This window comes from Nannobrachium achirus, assembly GCF_963921795.1.
Source record: "Nannobrachium achirus genome assembly, chromosome: 5".
Taxonomy (NCBI): domain Eukaryota; kingdom Metazoa; phylum Chordata; class Actinopteri; order Myctophiformes; family Myctophidae; genus Nannobrachium; species Nannobrachium achirus.
Window position 1 is genome coordinate 28,923,111 of NC_137814.1, and position 20,183 is coordinate 28,943,293.

Consider the following 20,183-nt stretch of genomic DNA (forward strand, 5'->3'; position numbering starts at 1 on the left):
ACAATCTATTTCTCACCATCTCTCTCTAAACCGATAAATGGTGGGTTTATAGAGTGCCTTTGCCTTTACAATGTGCACAGAATGTAAAGCAAACCCCTCAACTGGACCATCTCGACCCCTCAGTCAAGACAAAATAGCTTCTGGTACTGTTTAATTAATATAGTGTTTCGGCGTCAAGCCTTCGGTCGTCAGTGGTGTTGTGTTTACCAGGAGGGACTAATAGACAGACAGACAGACATGGCAAGCATTTCAGCTGCTAGGGGAAAAATAATTATATATTTTTAAATCGCATGCGTGACAACACCCCGTACTTGCGCCAAATAAATCATTGTACAGATGCTGGACAACGATGCTGGGGATTGAACCAGGAACCTTTCTGATTCCGAAGTGGCCATTCTACCGCTTGAGCTGCTGCCGCCCCCTCTCTCACTTTCTCCATCTCTCTCCATCTCTAATGCTCTCACTATCTCTTTCACTGAGGTTAGGGTGTTTTCCCTTTTCCCTTCTCTTTTGTAGACAATGTTGCTGACATTAGTTTGGAGTTTTGATCCATCTCTGTCTGTATCTTCAGAGTCGGGTGAGCTGGATCCAGAGCAGGCCAGGCTTGCCTCTCTGCATTTTACAGGCTGTCTGTCTGTGGTCCTCTTCAACTCCATCAGTCCACTGAAAGCAGCCCTGCTGCACCCAGACACAAGCCCTGTCATCATCACAGGCCCACTGGCCCAGTCCAGCTGTGGTTCCTCTGCTCCAGCCAATCCCTACACGGCAGAGAACACACACCATCTATCAGGTAAAAGACAGAGGGTGTAGGGCGAGACGTTAGGTCCATACTAACCATGATTACACTAATATGTTACTGACATGATACTGACCATGATACTGACATGATACTGACCATGATACTGACATGATAATGACATAATACTGGACATGATACTGACATGATACTGACATGATACTGAGATGATAATGACATGATACTGACATGATACTGGACATGATTTATATTCTGTGTATACTGTGTGTATATATATATATATATATATATATATATATATATATATATATATATATATATATATATATATAAGGTATATATATTTACAATAGCACATCTACAAGCCCAAAATGTTTAGCGATGCAATGCATTGTGAGTCCAACAATGTTGTACGATGAAGTATAAAAAAGGAGCTTACGTGGTTAAAGGATGACCAGCATAAATGTATGGGGGTGAAAAGGCATAAAAAGATGAAATGTGGAGTGACACATTTTGTGCTACAGTAGGATATTACTTCATCTTACACTGCACTACTTCGCTATGCTATTCTACTCTGAGAGAACCACTCCTCCAACTTCATGACAGGCTCATTAGGTACGGACACCCTCCTCCTCGTTACACATTGAGATGACAGTGTGACAGATTGAGCTAATTAATTTGCACTGGAGAGTGCAGGAGCTCCCACTGGTGCGTCTCTGCCCCAGTGGTCCGTCTCCTCACGCTGCTTAATGTTGCTGTGCTTAAGTCCTCTGGAGACGAGCGGTGGTATTCAATGGGCCCTGTCTCTGCTGTTTGATGGAGTTGTGATGCTATCACTGAATCCCTCTCTGCGCTGTAACTAACTTTATGTTAATGTCTCCCGTCTTTATTCATCTTATTCTCTCCGTTCTGTCCATCTTGTGTTCTCTCCTTTCCTTCCCTGTGGAACTCTATGTGCTTTACGTTGTCTCTCTTTTTCTGTTAATATCTGTTTATGGCCTCTGTATTTCCTAACTTGTTGTGTGTTTCTTATCCCCTCTACTCCTTCTTATTATGTTTCTGTCTGTCTGTCTGTCTGTCTGTCTGTCTGTCTGTCTGTCTGTCTGTCTGTCTGTCTGTCTGTCTGTCTGTCTGTCTGTCTGTCCGTCCATCTATCTATCTGTGCTGTAGACCAGTCTGGTTCAGCGGGTACCGGTGAACCTTTAGTCAATGCCATCAGGCCCGACTCTGCTCTAATTGGAGGTACTGTAACACACAGTATAGTTATGTTTCACTGTCATACAGCAACAATAAAAATGATTGTACTATTATCAGACTATTTGTCACTGTTTGGTATTTGGTTGGTATACTATTTGTACGGAAAGAGGAAGTAGAAATGTCAACCTGTTTCACTGCCATAATACAGAGACTATTAATTACATGTCGTTATTGATATTCATGTGATAGGAGTTTGAGAGTTTGTCCCTTTTTTCTTTTTGGACTATTATTAGCTGAAAGTATGAACAAAGGTAAAAACATATAATACTGTGGGCAAAAGTCCAACTAAAATTCAATTAAAACTTTTAGATTCTGTCATATCAGATTAGATTAGATTCAAAGGGAAAATTGAAGCATTTCAAGTGTATAATCAGTGAGTGGCAGGGTAAAATGGAAGCTCAATAACCTCACTCTGTCTGAGTGCACAAAGAAGAGCACAACTAATTAAACCTTTGCAGAAATGTTTCGCTGATGAAAGAACTTTCTGCTGTTATCTTAAAAGCATAGTCATTTTAAAACCACAGTAATGCGGTGTTAAATTAAGTCTCGAAATTCAGTCTTCAGTGGTCCAATGGGATGTCTTTTTCTCTTGTAATGATGAAATGTGCCTTGCAGCATAAAATAATCCAGAGAAGGGTCGACTGGGTCAAATGATAGGCAGAAAGGGGTCAGAATTTAAGTGGACTTTTAATGTTTTACATATGGATAAGCTAATCTCATACTGTACAGTTTAATGCCCTTCAAATCAAATTTAAATCAAGGGCCATTTTGCAGAACCATGAGAGAAATATGACCTTCAGGAAACCTTCAGAAATTCATTCAGACGCCGAAGTGTAACAATTATGCTCCACTGTTTCAGAAGCATTTAAAAATGTCACAGCTGTGCTTCAGTGTTACAAAAGTGTAATTGCTTCTTTCAAGTTCAAATGAGTTCAAAACACTCTCACAGTTGTAATTTGTTGAGCTCTGCTGCACAGACAGAATTAATTAAATAAGTGTAAATTGTTTTCTAAAGGACACATCTGTTTTCCCCTTCAATTGAAATTATTCTGGTTAATATGCATTAAACTTTTTTAAGCTTTACATTGTTTGTAACCAATGTTGTTTTTGATAGCAACTTTTGATTTAGTTTTAATCATAGTCTTTTGAATAAAATGTAATTTAGTTTTAGTCATAATGTAGTCACCTGAAAGGTTTTAGTTTTAGTCAAATTTTAGTCTAAATAACTAAATATCAAGATTTTAGGCGGCTAAATCTACAGTTGTTTTTGTCGTTGTCAAGCTCACAACGCGTCGCAGCGTGGCGCGTTGTGAGCAAACATCAAATGACTCTCTTCTCCAAAAGTCATCACAGCTTAGTTTTTATTTAGTTTTTATTTAGTCTTCGTCAGTGAAAAAAACACAGTCAACAAAAAATTTTCGTCATAGTTTTAGTCGACGAAATCAACACTGTTTGTAACTTGTTCTTGTTTTTTGCAGGTGTGATAGCAGTGGTGATCTTTGTGATTGTGTCTGCACTAGCAACAATGGCCAGGTTCCTGTATAGGAGGAAAGGCACCTACCAGAGCCAGGAAGTGAAGGTAGTCCAACCTGAAGACAGCCCAGAGTTCCCTTTCAACAGCCAGGTCGACTCCCAGAATGTTCCCAGTGAGAACCCAAAGGAGTATTTTATTTAGTTGGAGTATTTACATCTCTGTGACCTGGCATTGTTGGAACTGTGAGGATCAAGGATGCCCTGCCGCGCCTCAGTGCTTTACACGTACAGTCCTTCGGTCACTTAGCTGGCGCCACAGTGGCTCAACAAGATATGAAGATGACAGAAGAGTTCACACGATTTGTATTGCTGTCGTTGTTTTGTTGTCCTTTTCGTGTAAATAATGTACATACTGTACGGTTACAAACATGCAAAGCTGTGTCAGACTTTTAAGGTGTTCATACTCTCATTTAAAACATTGTAAATATAAAGAAGATGTAGATGTTGAATTACTGTAATGTCTTTCTAACAACCCCTGTCTAATATATTTCTCTGTCATATTGAATTCTTATAAATGATTAGAGGAGGAATCGATATATTTCATGCAAGTATGGTTCTGAATATTCACTCAACTTTACCCTTATGAAAGTCAGTAAGGATGGATTTATAAGCTTTTTTCTATAAGGATAATGAAGGCTTGCTTCATTGAAAGTGAAGATGTCAGAGCCGTAATTATTCATTTTCGGTGCTTGCGAAACAGTGTGGAAACTGCTTGTGGATTGACATTTAAAAATTTCTTTTTTCTACCCTAAACATACAGTAAATTCGAAATATACCCATTAGCAGTGAATATTTATAGTTTCCAGTATTTTCCAGACAGTAAAAGCCATCCTGCAATACTGTTTTGTTTTTCTTCTTTCTATAATGGCCTCAATCGATCAATGTTTTTCATATCTTTTCTTTTCTCTGCCGCCTACCACCTGCTGGTAAATGGTCACAACACAGACTGTCTGTAACCTCCTTCACAAAACTATGACGTTTTTAATGTGTTCTTGAATGGTGTTGTTCTGACAGGTAGACCGTGAGTCACGGGAAGTTGGAGAAATCAGTGGAAAGAGAAAGATAGATAGAATCTTAGTAGCTGACATTGAGAGACACGTAGTCCATGTTGTAGATATCAAGCATGGAGAGCAGAGAAAGAGGCTATTCATCAAACATTGTCTCTCTGTTTGACCCCAGTGGACAGGTGGCATTTGAATGGGATTTGCAATTATATATTCTTTGCATTGTGCATTGATTATTTCATCCCGTCCCTGAAAAGGTCTAAAGTTCCTGATGGTGCATCATCATTATGTTCAATAGATTTTATCACATGCATTTTCTAAGATTTATGTATGTGCAGTGCTGATCACATGGAGAAATGGTATTAGCCATCATCAGCCTGACCCTTTACCCCAGCTCATCATGCATCTGTCCTGTGCTGCATCCATCCTGCCTTAACACTGAAACAACCTGTCACATCCATGAATATATTTTTCATGAAAAGTAACAGTGTTGGACATACAGTACAAGATTTCGATCTGGGGTTGGGGGCCATATACAGTATAATCAATATCATGATTTTTTCAATCATCCCTTGCTTCTTTGTTATTTTTTTTACCTTTCCTTTTACCTTTCCATTTCCAACCCACATTCTCGTTATTAGTCATTATGCCAATTCCCAATTCTCCCCACACGTGACCTGTCCGTTCTAACCTCTACAGCTGGTCATGTGGGACAGTGCAGATGAGCACGCCTCCTGCATGAAGTCGCCAGACGCTTCTTTTCACCTGACAGTGAGGAGTTTCATCCGGAGGGCTTATAGTGCTTCTCCCTGCTGAACAGGCACACAGGGCTACCGGGTGGAGTCGCTAGTGCAGTGACAGAGTTCACCCTCCCCACCCAACTTCCCACACTCAAACACGACCAATTGTGTTGGTTGGAGCACTGTAGAGGATTTGAACTCCATTGTGAGGAACCTTTCCCCTGCCCTCTGCCACCTGGAAGCTCCATCCCTTGCTTCTGAAGGCTGAAAAAATACAAAATAAAAGGAGCAATGATTTACTTGGAAGGCAAAATAATAGAGAAGCAGTGACTCTAGAGAAAAGAAAAGCCTGAGGGCTTACTTCAGGCACACTGGCATTGAGCCAAGGATATACTGCCTTTATTTGTTTAAGCCCTACACAAATTTGAACTAAATTATGTCCATGGCTTGATGAGAGTGTGCCTGAAGTAAGCCCAAGGGCTTTTCTTTTCATGTGACAAATTTACTTTTTGAGCACCTTGCGTTCATCTGGACTTTTCAAACTGTGAGCATCCGGTATTTTCAGTTTTTTATTAGAGAAACAGTGTTCCACCAGTGCATTCACTGCATGCAGTGGAACTTTGAACATGGTTGCATGGATTACCGTATGTTTAACTAATGTGAAGCCTTTAGTAATAATGAGGCTCCACTACCACTACTTTAACAGCTGTTTTCTGGACATCATTTTAAAATGGTGTGAGAAATAAAAACATTTCTGCTTTTGTCTTGCAGCCAATCGTTTTTTTGTTTTGTTTTGTTTTGTTTTTCCTGCATCGGTTTATAGATGACCGGAACGCTTGTCAGTGTTACTTTGATGATGTAATGGTACTGTATTGGTGAATAACAGTAATGTCAGTGACTTGCCATAAAATGTCCTCATTTTAATCTATTCAGCTGGTTTGGTTCAAACTGAATTATGGTTAAATAAAAGTAAATAAAAACATATATATGCTTTTCCAGAGACTTTTATGTGTTAACTTTCATTTGAATAAGAGGTTGTTGTTAACACTTCATAAACATTAATTTAAATTAATGTGAAGTGCAGTTATGTGCCATTCACATTCATTGCTGTTGGAGCTCGATGGGTGTGTAGAAAGCGACAGCAAAGCCTAAATTATTACTTTGTTGAAAAAAGTGTTGCTTAAACATTTGGCATTTTCAACTGCAAAAAAAAAGATACCTTCATTAAATGATGTAATTATTTTTGTCATCTCGAGTGACGGATCACGAAATACATTTGTCATAAAATTGACAGTACTTTGGGCTTGACATCCACTCGTTCCATTGGAGCATCCATTTACTGCAGTTGTCATCTAGGGCCCTATTTTCGTCCGTGCCTTAACCCTTATCCCTAAACTCTTATGCCATTTTGGACTATTTTGATAAACATTTCTAAATATCTCAAATAGCTGATCTACAAGCTCTCAACGTTTCGATGTAGATCGACTATTTGAAGTATTGTAAAATGTTTTTCAAAATAGTAAAAAAAGGTAAAGAAGTTTAGGGTTAAGGGCTAAGGCATGGACGAAAATATACAGTATAGTCTCCTCTCCCTAACCTTTCTTTTATGACTCCATCTCAGCATGTTCTAATAAAGTATACTGTAGGAATGTTCACCTCAGCGTTCAGTGTATCTGAGCTCCTGGGGCTTTCCTTGACAACTAAAGCCTGCCTTGCAAATGACTTTTATCTGCTCTGTTGGTTGTAGACCTATGCAGATAATGACAAAATAACAGTCAAATAATCTAAAACGCAGACCTCTCAGGTCTCAGCCTGAAGACCTGAAAACAGAAATTGTGCGTCAAAGCCTCCTATTCAGTCCTAGCCTCGCGTAGCCAGGCTTTTACTCATCTGCGAAGAGAAAAGCCTGGTGACTGACCATAGGCTGAAATGGCATGAAACGGTGCTACTTCCGCCGGGAGAATTTCACCGGAAGACTGCAACGCATGACGTAACTTCCGTTAACCGCAGCACTTCCGCCACTTCCGGTGTCTGCAGGTTCATGCCATTTACATCGCCTATTGTGGCCAGGGTGATTCAGTCCAGATTTTTCATCAAGCACCATAATGAAACACATTAAGATATTGTTCCTGTGGTCTTTTAGGATAAGTGACAATTCTTCTAGCATTAGGCTTAAGCCACGTGGTGACCAATATGTTCTCGCAATAGAGGAGACTTCACCTCACTTCATCCCACTTCAGATCAGTAGTATTGATGGCTGATATCATTAAAATAGATATGATGTGTCTGTCTGAACATCGTGGATTGGTAAAAATTTGTAGCAAAAAGTAGAATGAAGCAAGATTTGTTTTTCCTGTGAAATGAAGCTAAAATCCAGAGAGGATTTTCTGCTTGACTGCAAAATTAATTAAATTGTTGTTCCTTCACAATGTTTCACAGGAGGGTTATTTTGTATTCCCTACATGGCACTTCTGACAGGGGCTAATACATGTATGTCTACTGACACGGGATAAAGGAAATATCTGAAGCTGTGAAGCATTCAGGAACAGTTGGAGACATCAAACTCGTTCTCTTTGAAGGGCCACTTAGCCTCTCTCACACAGCTTAAATAACGAAATACCAGGGATTACAGGCTGGTTTGAGAGCAGCCTGTTCAACGGTTTGCTATCAGCCATCCCTGCATAACTACATTAAATCACCTCCTCTTGGTTGTGATCAGAGCTGAGGTCAAAGGCTGGTGACTGGACAGCATCAGCGCTCAGGTCAAAGCCTGATAATTGGATAATTGCAGCATGAGCAGGATCAATGCTTCCCCTAAACTGAAAAGCACATTATAGTGAAGGTTTCCTCCTATTACTGTAGCCTATGTTTGTCTAGAATAATCTTTTGACATTGCCCTGCTTAATCATTCTGCTATCAGCCCTTGAGATTCAGAACTGTTTATTTCGCAACAATCAGATTGAATTAACTTGTAAATGCTCCTGACTCTAGCTGTAAATCTGCACCTTGAATATGACAGATCATCTCCATCTACAACGCACAGAAAGAGCTTGCTATGCATTCTGAGGCCCACGAAACATCAGATGCCCTGTACCTTCTTGCTGAGGGGGAACATTGATCTTTATCAGTCATCTCCCATTCTCTCTCTCTCCATCTATCTATCTTTCTCTCTCTCCCTCGCCATCTCCTCTCCATCTCTCTCTGTGCAGTAACTGTAAATCCACCTTGGATGATGATGATCACATAATTTATGCACTCTGATGTCATAACATCAACACTGTGTTGTGTACATCTTGTAAATTAAGTAATGCAGAAGATTAACAATAATTAAGCTCTTACGGGTCCATTGGTTTTATTTTACACAAGAGTTAAAGATCTATAAGGCTCCATCTGGTTACCAACTCTCCATCATTTAGCTGGGGACCACCTGGAACCCCCTCAAGGACCACTGGTGGTCCCCGGACTGCTGCTTGAAAACCACTGATCTAAAAAAGAAAAAACCAACAACAAAAAATGTAATATTGGCATACTTAGCAGCTGATACCAATACAGAAGAGAAAATGCTATTATCAGTCAATTCGATATACAGTATAAGCAAACTTCTAGAATAGATAATGTGATTATTTACCGCACACAGATATAATTGATGCATGTTTTGGAGAGGACTAACTATTCAACTGAGAAGTAACAATCATCCTTGCTCAGCAACATAAAGTATATTCTATATTCTAATTAAGCAAATTGTAGACTACTGCACTTAAAATGTGTACACATGTGCATTTGCTATGTGTTTAAAATTAAAATCTGCTGTGAACAAGTGCCCAGGAGTTTAGCGGTTTGCAAATGTTTGAAAAGATTAATTATTGCTAGAGAAATGTGCCAAAGCAATTGAGAAAAACTGTAATATGTAACTGAAGTCCCAGGGGCTTGGCTTTATTGAATGCAGTTTCATAATCCACGCAGTCAGTACGCCTTCACTATGAATCAAAATCTACTTCACACACACAGAGTACCTCAGGTACAGAAAAGAACCACGAAGGGTGTAATTGCATGTAGTCCTCCTTGCTCATCTCTAATAGGCTATATACACGTGGGAATATAGCCCTATTGCTGTCTGCAGAGCACTAATTGAATTTAATGTGCTGAACAGTCATGACATGTGTCAGAATCTGTGAATAAACAGGGCAACACCTGACTGTAGTTAATTATGGCATCTCCAAGGAGATGAAAACTGAGAGGTGAACGGAGCAGAGTGGAGACAAAGCTCTCTGTGTGCGTGTGAGTGTGTGTCTGTACGTGTGTGTGTGTGTGTGTGCGTGCGTGTGTGCAGGAAAGGAGGGAAAAGTGGGATGGAGCCGGCACGTGCACACATAGACATCAAAGGGGGCTTGAGCCCCTGCCCCTTTATCCTACTGTAAAAAGTGCCCTCTCCAGACCATGGATGCAGTTTTTACTGTGGTGAAAGAAAACCAACTGCCCTGTTTCCATGCCATACCTGAAGGCAGCATTCAAAAGAATTGCCTTGTCCAAAATCTCCTGAACTTGAATGCAGCATCTTATGTTGTCTCTGTAGAAATCCATGCTGTTACGCCACATTCCAGTATTGACTCGATTATGCTTAGTTCAGTGTGGTATCAAACACCGAAAATAGCCGACCTCCAAGCTCACAACGCGTCGCAGCGCGACTCGTTGTGAGCTTGAAGGTCGTCTATTTTCGGTATTTTGACCAAAAGGCCCTTTTAGAAATGTCAGCCCCTGCCTCTATAACATTCTCTGCACGTCCCGAGGATGGAGAGAAGAAAGGAAAAGAGCATAGAAGCAGTCTGATTGTGTCAGACTGCGCAGTGTGCTGAAAAGCACAGGAGCACAGCAGCAGACTGATTTGGCCTGTGCCTGGTACGCAGACCTGGATACTCAGGAACGATGCAAATGGGAACGATTCAGGTTGTAAATGCATGCCCCATCCAGTTATGCACCCGCTGAACCCGTTGCCAGAGACCTGTACCCGTCTGTCTGTGTCACTTTTATGCGCTTACTATATATGGCTCAGCCTATTTCTGTATCGCATACATTACTTCCCACAGATTACGCACACCGAAAGTGAGTTTGTAACCATGACCAACAGCAAAAAACTCCCATACCTACTGGGAGAAATACAAAAATGTGCGAACACAGCAGCAAAATTTGTGAACTGTTGCGATAAAAGAAGGCTAGAGAATGAAATACAACCATCCTAAGGACTACAAACCATTGAGAGGCATATAGACCTACTGCACATACAGTATAAACATAGCTGCTACCTTTAAACACGTTTTAAATTTGAGGCTTTTCTCTTTTCCCTCATTTGTATGCTATTGAAATTGTATTGAGAAAAAAAGAAATGCAGATATTTGTTCCAAAACGCTTCATACCCTGTATATATAGGCTACATAACGACAAAATGTGACATATCTCTGTTTACACAATGCCCCATTTTCTCATGCCAATAAAGCTCCTTTGAATTGAATTGAATTTAATCTGTCTGTGTCCCTTTTAATCCCAAATGGAGTTCTGCGTCATGCATGCCCAAATATGAAATCCAGGCCAGTCTATGACGTCAGTGCTATGACGTCATATTGGTTACATCAGGGTACTCCATGGGGATATGCAGTTTTATCTGATCTTACCTACTTCTCACTCCTGGCATGTCTGCGATAGCACGCTTAAATAGTTTTAAATTGTTTGGTCCCTATGGGCATATATGTGGTTCGAGACAACCGCCTATCGGACCAACTCGTAGAAGACCAATTCCGTCGTCGGGTCCTCAGTATCATGCGAGCCGAGTTTGAAGACGTTTGGTCAAAAACTACAGATACACAGTCGATATGCTGTTTTATCTGATCTTACCTACTTCTCACTCCTGGCATGTCAGCGATAGCACGCTTAAATAGTTTTTAATTGTTTGGTCCCTATGGGCATATATGTGGTTCGAGACAACCGCCTATCGGACCAACTCGATGAAGACCAATTCCGTCGTCGGGTCCTCAGTATCATGCAAGCTGAGTTTGAAGACATTTGGTCAAAAACTACAGATACACAGTCGCACACAGATATTTTGCACATTTTAGAAAGACATGCCTTCTGTAGAGAGATTTGAAAGGGAGTAAAGTGGAAGAGAGAGGTTTACTGTAGGTGGCGGTTGTATGGGGCTGTTACAGTAAGTCTGACATCATTTTGTAGGCAGAGGAGAACTTTTGGGGCCAAAAGGCCCCAGCGCCCGTGAATCTTTTTCTTATTTTTCCTATTTACAAATTTTTCTTCTCCTTGTTGTTGAAAGGAAAGTGGTAGAATTATACTTTAGTCGTTATTTTTGTCTCGGATCTGTTGAAATAGCGAGGGACAGATATTGATAATAAATCAGCTTGGAGGTCTGACTACAAAATGATGTCACAGCTTAAAAGCCCCATTACACTGTGTCCTGCTGTCTGAATAGAGAGATCTCATGGGCTTGTCTAACCACCTTGATTCAAAGCAGGGTCTCCCACTGGCGGAATTGTCGGATTCCAGGCTAGGTTGTCCTGTTTGGGCATGCAAGCATCTACCGCTCAGCTGCTTTAGAGCACTCTACAAAGAGTCAGCCACAACAGATTTCTGTTTGCAAAGCACACCACAGACCCCTGTTGTCATACTGCATCCATCATAATCGCACTGGGCTAAGCAGCTAGAATATGAATGGGACATTTATTGACATGATTTGCCGTGCTGCAGGCTCAAGCTCCTACGTGCCCGGTTGTCAAAACTTGGCCAGCGCTTGGAGACATACTGTTACTGCGATGACAGAACACTGCGTGGTCGTCCAGGGTCAGTGAATCTGGGTCTGGTGGTTGCGCAGCACAGACACAACTCAACTGGGAGAGCTGACAACATCTTGTGACAGCAGCGTGCCTGCTGGGCTGTAATTGTCAGGGGAGATGGGAAGAGGTAGAGGGAGGAGGGATGGGTGTGTCACATTATACAACAGTCATATGTTGTTATCTCTGCCAGGAGGTTATGTTTTGCCCATGTTTGGTGTCTTTGTCTGTTTGTCCATCTGTTTGTCTGTGACTAACATATTTTGAAAACTAATAGCTGGAACATGCCATTTGCTGTGCACATTCGCTGCATGCCCAGTCTTCAACCTCTCTACATTTTCATGTATGCCCACAGTCTGAAAACTCTACATCACTATCTAGCACTCCTTATTTCCTTGTACAATACAGACTGTACCATGTATAGTGTGCTATGCAGATGTTGGTTATTTGTTCACATGTTATTAGGGCCTGAGCACAGCACCAGTGTGAACAAAGCCCTATTGAAATGCAAGGAATTATTATTCTTGGAAAAATTAATTGTGTTTATGAAGACCTTAAACATACTCAAAAGATTGCGCAACTTTGCACAATCATCACAAATGCCGAAAGATTACGGATTTTATAGTTCTCAAAAAGGGGAGTGGCCTAATGGTGCAATAGCACCCTCTATAGAACCTATTCACGCCCGCCCACTCAGCAACTTCCTGGTGCTGACGTCACGCTTTGAAGGGAAACAAATTTAATGCAATTTCCGAATAATAAAGTATAAAATACGGCTAGCATGATCAAGAACACAAGATAGTAAAAGGCACAAAGCCAGTGGCGGCCGGTAGGGGGGGCTAGCGGGGCGATTGCACAGGGCGGCACTTTGCGGGGGCGCATGAAGAAGAAAAAGAAAAAAAAAGTAGAGTGAAGGCCGTGCAAAACAGTCCACTCCTTGTCTGTTTATATCAGACCGAATACAACAACACCACCTGGTGGTAGTGATAGAGGCTGGCAGCTCCAAGCAATACACTCCGCCCCCCCCCCCCTCCCCTCCTCGTGATGTCATATCCACTTGCCAGTATTGAAATTGAAAACAACATCTGAAAGCATGGATTTCTTCACTACTTCACTACTGTGCGTGACTGTGAAACAACCATTTCTCCTGCAGCCCAAGGTAATACAGTCAGATCATGCTTTTATAAACCCTATTATACCAGTAAGACTCCCTAATCGGGAGATAAGCGACCGTTGGTCGCTTATCTCCACAAATAGGCCAAAAGTTTGTTTTACCAATTATTACACTCTATGTGAACATTTACATCAACAAATCCCAAGTACTATGCAGAACGACCCATTTCAAGTTTTTAATGTACAACAATATTTAGAAAATAGGTCTACAAGCTGACAGTCCTCGTCCCTTATATTCCCATAGGTTATATGGAGATCTCAGTGTTTGTCAGTCCTTGTTCATTTATGCCCATATATGGACATCTCTATATCTACTGTAACAGTCCTTGTCCCTTTATGCCCATATATGGAGATCTCTTAACTGTAAGTCCTTGTCCCTTTTATGCCCATATATGGATATTCCTGATGTCATCAGTATATGAACATATATGGGCTTTCTGATATGCCCATATATGGAGATCTCTTAACTGTAAGCCCTTGTCCCTTTTATGCCCATATATGGATATCCCTGATGTCATCCGTATATGCCCATATATGGGCTTTCTAATATGCCCATATATGGAGATCTCTGTATCTCCATATATGGGTATAAAAGGATACTTCAGGTCTGACATCAGGTTTGTTTATATTGGGTTGCTAGGTTTGACATCACAAACTCTATGGGCCATCTGACCTAGAAATCTATATTTGGGCATAGATGACTCATCGTGACCTCATCACACGTCGACCGCACGTGTGACGTGCGGTCGACCGCACGTGTGACCGACGGACGGCCGGTGGAGGTTTTCATACCAGTAAGACTCCCTAATCGGGAGATAAGCGACCGTTGGTCGCTTATCTCCACAAATAGGCCAAAAGTTTGTTTTACCAATTATTACACTCTATGTGAACATTTACATCAACAAATCCCAAGTACTATGCAGAACGACCCATTTCAAGTTTTTAATGTACAACAATATTTAGAAAATAGGTCTACAAGCTGACAGTCCTCGTCCCTTATATTCCCATAGGTTATATGGAGATCTCAGTGTTTGTCAGTCCTTGTTCATTTATGCCCATATATGGACATCTCTATATCTACTGTAACAGTCCTTGTCCCTTTATGCCCATATATGGAGATCTCTTAACTGTAAGTCCTTGTCCCTTTTATGCCCATATATGGATATTCCTGATGTCATCAGTATATGAACATATATGGGCTTTCTGATATGCCCATATATGGAGATCTCTTAACTGTAAGCCCTTGTCCCTTTTATGCCCATATATGGATATCCCTGATGTCATCCGTATATGCCCATATATGGGCTTTCTAATATGCCCATATATGGAGATCTCTGTATCTCCATATATGGGTATAAAAGGATACTTCAGGTCTGACATCAGGTTTGTTTATATTGGGTTGCTAGGTTTGACATCACAAACTCTATGGGCCATCTGACCTAGAAATCTATATTTGGGCATAGATGACTCATCGTGACCTCATCACACGTCGACCGCACGTGTGACGTGCGGTCGACCGCACGTGTGACCGACGGACGGCCGGTGGAGGTTTTCATACCAGTAAGACTCCCTAATCGGGAGATAAGCGACAAATAGGCCAAAAGTTTGTTTTACCAATTATTACACTCTATGTGAACATTTACATCAACAAATCCCAAGTACTATGCAGAACAACCCATTTCAAGTTTTTAATGTACAACAATATTTAGAAAATAGGTCTACAAGCTGACAGTCCTCGTCCCTTATATTCCCATAGGTTATATGGAGATCTCAGTGTTTGTCAGTCCTTGTTCATTTATGCCCATATATGGACATCTCTATATCTACTGTAACAGTCCTTGTCCCTTTATGCCCATATATGGAGATCTCTTAACTGTAAGTCCTTGTCCCTTTTATGCCCATATATGGATATTCCTGATGTCATCAGTATATGAACATATATGGGCTTTCTGATATGCCCATATATGGAGATCTCTTAACTGTAAGCCCTTGTCCCTTTTATGCCCATATATGGATATCCCTGATGTCATCCGTATATGCCCATATATGGGCTTTCTAATATGCCCATATATGGAGATCTCTGTATCTCCATATATGGGTATAAAAGGATACTTCAGGTCTGACATCAGGTTTGTTTATATTGGGTTGCTAGGTTTGACATCACAAACTCTATGGGCCATCTGACCTAGAAATCTATATTTGGGCATAGATGACTCATCGTGACCTCATCACACGTCGACCGCACGTGTGACGTGCGGTCGACCGCACGTGTGACCGACGGACGGCCGGTGGAGGTTTTCATACTAAACTACACGTGCGGTCGACCGCACGTGTGACCGACGGACGGCCGGTGGAGGTTTTCATACTAAACTGCGACCTTACGGTCGCAATTAAGCCCAAAATGGTTCTGCCGCCGTGTAGAACCGAACCGATTTTAACTTAAAAAAATGCATAATTTGCCCGCAAATATCCGATTTTTCCGGCCGCGCTTTGCGCGGCCATAGGGCAGCGCTATACTACCTCGCACAGGGCGCAATATACGTACGAACCGCCACTGCACAAAGCATTATAATTTACTTTACCGTTCGAAATAATGATTTGTTGGCTTTAAGTCCAGCGATTTCTGTGTTAAAATAGCAGGGTTTACCCTTCAAAGCTGACGTCAGCACCAGGAAGTTGCTGAGAAATTTGCTGAGTGGGCGGGGCGTGAATAGGGCTTATTACTGAAGTTGAAGCTCCACAATATACTGTACGGGTTCACTTGGAGGAAGGTCAGATCCAGCTGAACTTAAAGATGAAAAGTTTTCAAAAGCCTGAGTTTTTGAAGAACATGGTAACCATGGCGAAGTGTCAAAATTCCATGTTTCACCGCCGAACAGGAAGCGAAAATAGCAGCTCTACAGGGTCAAGTATTTCCTTTTTCTGTATGTAACCTTTGAACTGATTGCTATGCAGCCTTGTGGGTGATGTCATCGGACTCGGATCACAGTCCTTGTCCTTCATTGGTGTAACTTGGCTCCACCCCCTATTCTGATTGGACGATATTTGTAAATCGTAAATATTACCATAAGTGTTTGTCGTAGCCACTTCTGAGTGGTCTCAACTGACTCGGTTTAGAGTTCTTGTTCTTTATTGATGTTAATTATCCCGCACCCTTTTCTGATTGGTCAATATTTGATAAGACCCCCTCGAAAATGAGATGCTTCATGTCAAGGGGTTATTCCTAATAGAAATTTTCAATAAATATAGTTCCTATATTTTGCCAAAACTTTGACCTCGTTGCTGTAGCCACTTCGGTTTAGAGTCCTCCAATATTTGATCATTTCTACCTTTTGACATAACGTTTGAACAGTTTGTCAATGGATTCAATTGAGAGTCCTTTTCATTCATTGTAGCCACTTAGCTCTGCCTTCTTTTCTGACTGATCGAAGTTTAAGATAATCACCTTACATAGTTTTTAAAAATAAAACCTTGGCAAGATTTTTCGAAATAAAACATCCACACATATCTTTTACTAAACCAGTAAGACTCCCTAATCGGGAGATAAGCGACCGTTGGTCGCTTATCTCCACAAATAGGCCAAAAGTTTGTTTTACCAATTATTACACTCTATGTGAACATTTACATCAACAAATCCCAAGTACTATGCAGAACGACCCATTTCAAGTTTTTAATGTACAACAATATTTAGAAAATAGGTCTACAAGCTGACAGTCCTCGTCCCTTATATTCCCATAGGTTATATGGAGATCTCAGTGTTTGTCAGTCCTTGTTCATTTATGCCCATATATGGACATCTCTATATCTACTGTAACAGTCCTTGTCCCTTTATGCCCATATATGGAGATCTCTTAACTGTAAGTCCTTGTCCCTTTTATGCCCATATATGGATATTCCTGATGTCATCAGTATATGAACATATATGGGCTTTCTGATATGCCCATATATGGAGATCTCTTAACTGTAAGCCCTTGTCCCTTTTATGCCCATATATGGATATCCCAGATGTCATCCGTATATGCCCATATATGGGCTTTCTAATATGCCCATATATGGAGATCTCTGTATCTCCATATATGGGTATAAAAGGATACTTCAGGTCTGACATCAGGTTTGTTTATATTGGGTTGCTAGGTTTGACATCACAAACTCTATGGGCCATCTGACCTAGAAATCTATATTTGGGCATAGATGACTCATCGTGACCTCATCACACGTCGACCGCACGTGTGACGTGCGGTCGACCGCACGTGTGACCGACGGACGGCCGGTGGAGGTTTTCATACCAGTAAGACTCCCTAATCGGGAGATAAGCGACCGTTGGTCGCTTATCTCCACAAATAGGCCAAAAGTTTGTTTTACCAATTATTACACTCTATGTGAACATTTACATCAACAAATCCCAAGTACTATGCAGAACGACCCATTTCAAGTTTTTAATGTACAACAATATTTAGAAAATAGGTCTACAAGCTGACAGTCCTCGTCCCTTATATTCCCATAGGTTATATGGAGATCTCAGTGTTTGTCAGTCCTTGTTCATTTATGCCCATATATGGACATCTCTATATCTACTGTAACAGTCCTTGTCCCTTTATGCCCATATATGGAGATCTCTTAACTGTAAGTCCTTGTCCCTTTTATGCCCATATATGGATATTCCTGATGTCATCAGTATATGAACATATATGGGCTTTCTGATATGCCCATATATGGAGATCTCTTAACTGTAAGCCCTTGTCCCTTTTATGCCCATATATGGATATCCCTGATGTCATCCGTATATGCCCATATATGGGCTTTCTAATATGCCCATATATGGAGATCTCTGTATCTCCATATATGGGTATAAAAGGATACTTCAGGTCTGACATCAGGTTTGTTTATATTGGGTTGCTAGGTTTGACATCACAAACTCTATGGGCCATCTGACCTAGAAATCTATATTTGGGCATAGATGACTCATCGTGACCTCATCACACGTCGACCGCACGTGTGACGTGCGGTCGACCGCACGTGTGACCGACGGACGGCCGGTGGAGGTTTTCATACTAAACTGCGACCTTACGGTCGCAACTAAACTGCGACCTTACGGTCGCAATAAAAGCCCTCCTAGTTTTTGAGCAGTGCTCCTGGAAGGAGCAAAGCTCCAACAACTGGCTTTGTCCGATCCCCCAAACATTTCAACAATATCTAGTTAGTTTGTTGCACTTAAATATTTTCTTGGCACTCTATTTTTGACCTTTTAAAATGTTGTTTGTTGACTAGAGTTCTTGCCTCTTACTTGGACTTGGAAGTCGCTCTGAATGCTTGAATTGTAAATAGTAGATTGTAGATTCTTTGCATAATTTACTGTTCAGTCATGATCCCATGAGGGAGAAACCTAGAGGCTGTGAGCAAATGTTAATTCTGTGCAAAGTTCATTGTACTGAAATGACATCTGTGCATAGATGGCATACTCGATTAAAAATGAATGTCATTGGTGCATTTTAAAACTGGCTCAAGTGCAGTACGTGGCAAATTCAAACATGTCCCTCCATCAACAGATATCCAGAGGAACAGTTCACATGTTCTCTGATATACTGTCCAATCACACATGCAGCCCTCATCAACATTCAGAACATGTGGGATCATTATGCTCGGAGCAAACTTCCCGCGGGTTGGCATTGTACCCGAAGGGCTCATTATGTCCAGCCACTAAATCATTGTGTATTGCATATATGGGGGCAGCACCGTTAATTATACGACCTACAGTATGGTATATCAACAGCAAGCACTCAATATTGTGCATTGTGCATAAGATACAGCCTACTAGGAAGTAGAAAGTAGACAATACAAGGATTCATTCACTGCACTATTGGTTTGGGTGACTCCATGACCATTCATCTATACAGTAATGCCATGTAATGCAGCAGCTGCAGCTGGCCAAACATTTCAGTGAGCAAACGGGAGATTTGGATGCCTTGGAAAACTGCGTTCAGAAATCTACTACTGGTAATTGCATTCTTGTTGTTAATGTCAGCACACCTTATTCATTTACCCACTCCTACCTTGCCTTATATCTATAACTATGGCAAGGGCAAAATAACTTACTGTTGACCTCTCGTCACTATTACAATTGGCAATTTCAATTCAATTCAATTCAAAGGTAAAATGAGAAAACATATGTTTACATTACCAAAGCAATGTTAAAATATAGTTGTGAAAACCTGGCCTGTACAGTATATAGTATATTTCTGCAAATATTGCTTGTGTGTAGTGTTGGGGTAATGTTGGTGTATGTACCGTATGTATTCCTTACTTTTGGTATTTTGTAATGTTGGGAATCTAAGAAATCAGAACTCAGAATAACTCTGACAATATGTTGGGCATACAGTAGCTGCCAAAAGAAACATGATGATTCAATTTGCAAGACCATAGGACAATGACAGAACAATATTTTACAAGAGCTACTGTATGTGCAAATCAAATAAATCTGTACAAAATAAATGTCCTTACTATTGTTACTGTTTCTGCTACCACTTTGAGGAACCAAACCAAAATTATGAACTCTTGTGTGCTTGTATGTGTGAAAGTATGTACTGTAACATTACAATCTTGAATCTGAATCAACAAAGTCAACGAAAATGACTTGGCAGTGTGCAATAACAGAAAAAAAAGAAGAAAAAAAAAGATATGGCTCTACTTAAAGTAAATCACTTTTGTGCTGCAGCATCAGATAATGCTTAATACGGAATAAAAGTCGGGGTTCCTATCTCTTAATGCACATCTAGTATGTCTTAGGACCGAATCCCAGCACAGCCTGTGTCCCTCCTGTGCCTTACTCCTTTGTCTACCTCAATAATGTGTTTTTTATTTAATTTTTTAAGAAGAATCTTTTTTTATAGCT

General features: G+C 40.8%; 1 protein-coding gene across 1 annotated transcript in view; it reads left to right on the forward strand.

The window, feature by feature from the left end:
* Positions 1–3,689, forward strand: part of LOC308284978 (contactin-associated protein-like 4) — a gene marked incomplete at both ends in the record, with an annotated part of 170,405 nt that extends 166,716 nt beyond the window's left edge. The window contains 3 exons of the mRNA XM_080725699.1: positions 572–790; positions 1,928–1,999; positions 3,493–3,689. Of these exons, the coding sequence (XP_080581825.1) occupies positions 572–790; positions 1,928–1,999; positions 3,493–3,689 (488 nt within the window). The remainder of the gene's footprint in view (positions 1–571; positions 791–1,927; positions 2,000–3,492) is intronic.
* Between the last annotated feature and the right edge of the window lie 16,494 nt (positions 3,690–20,183).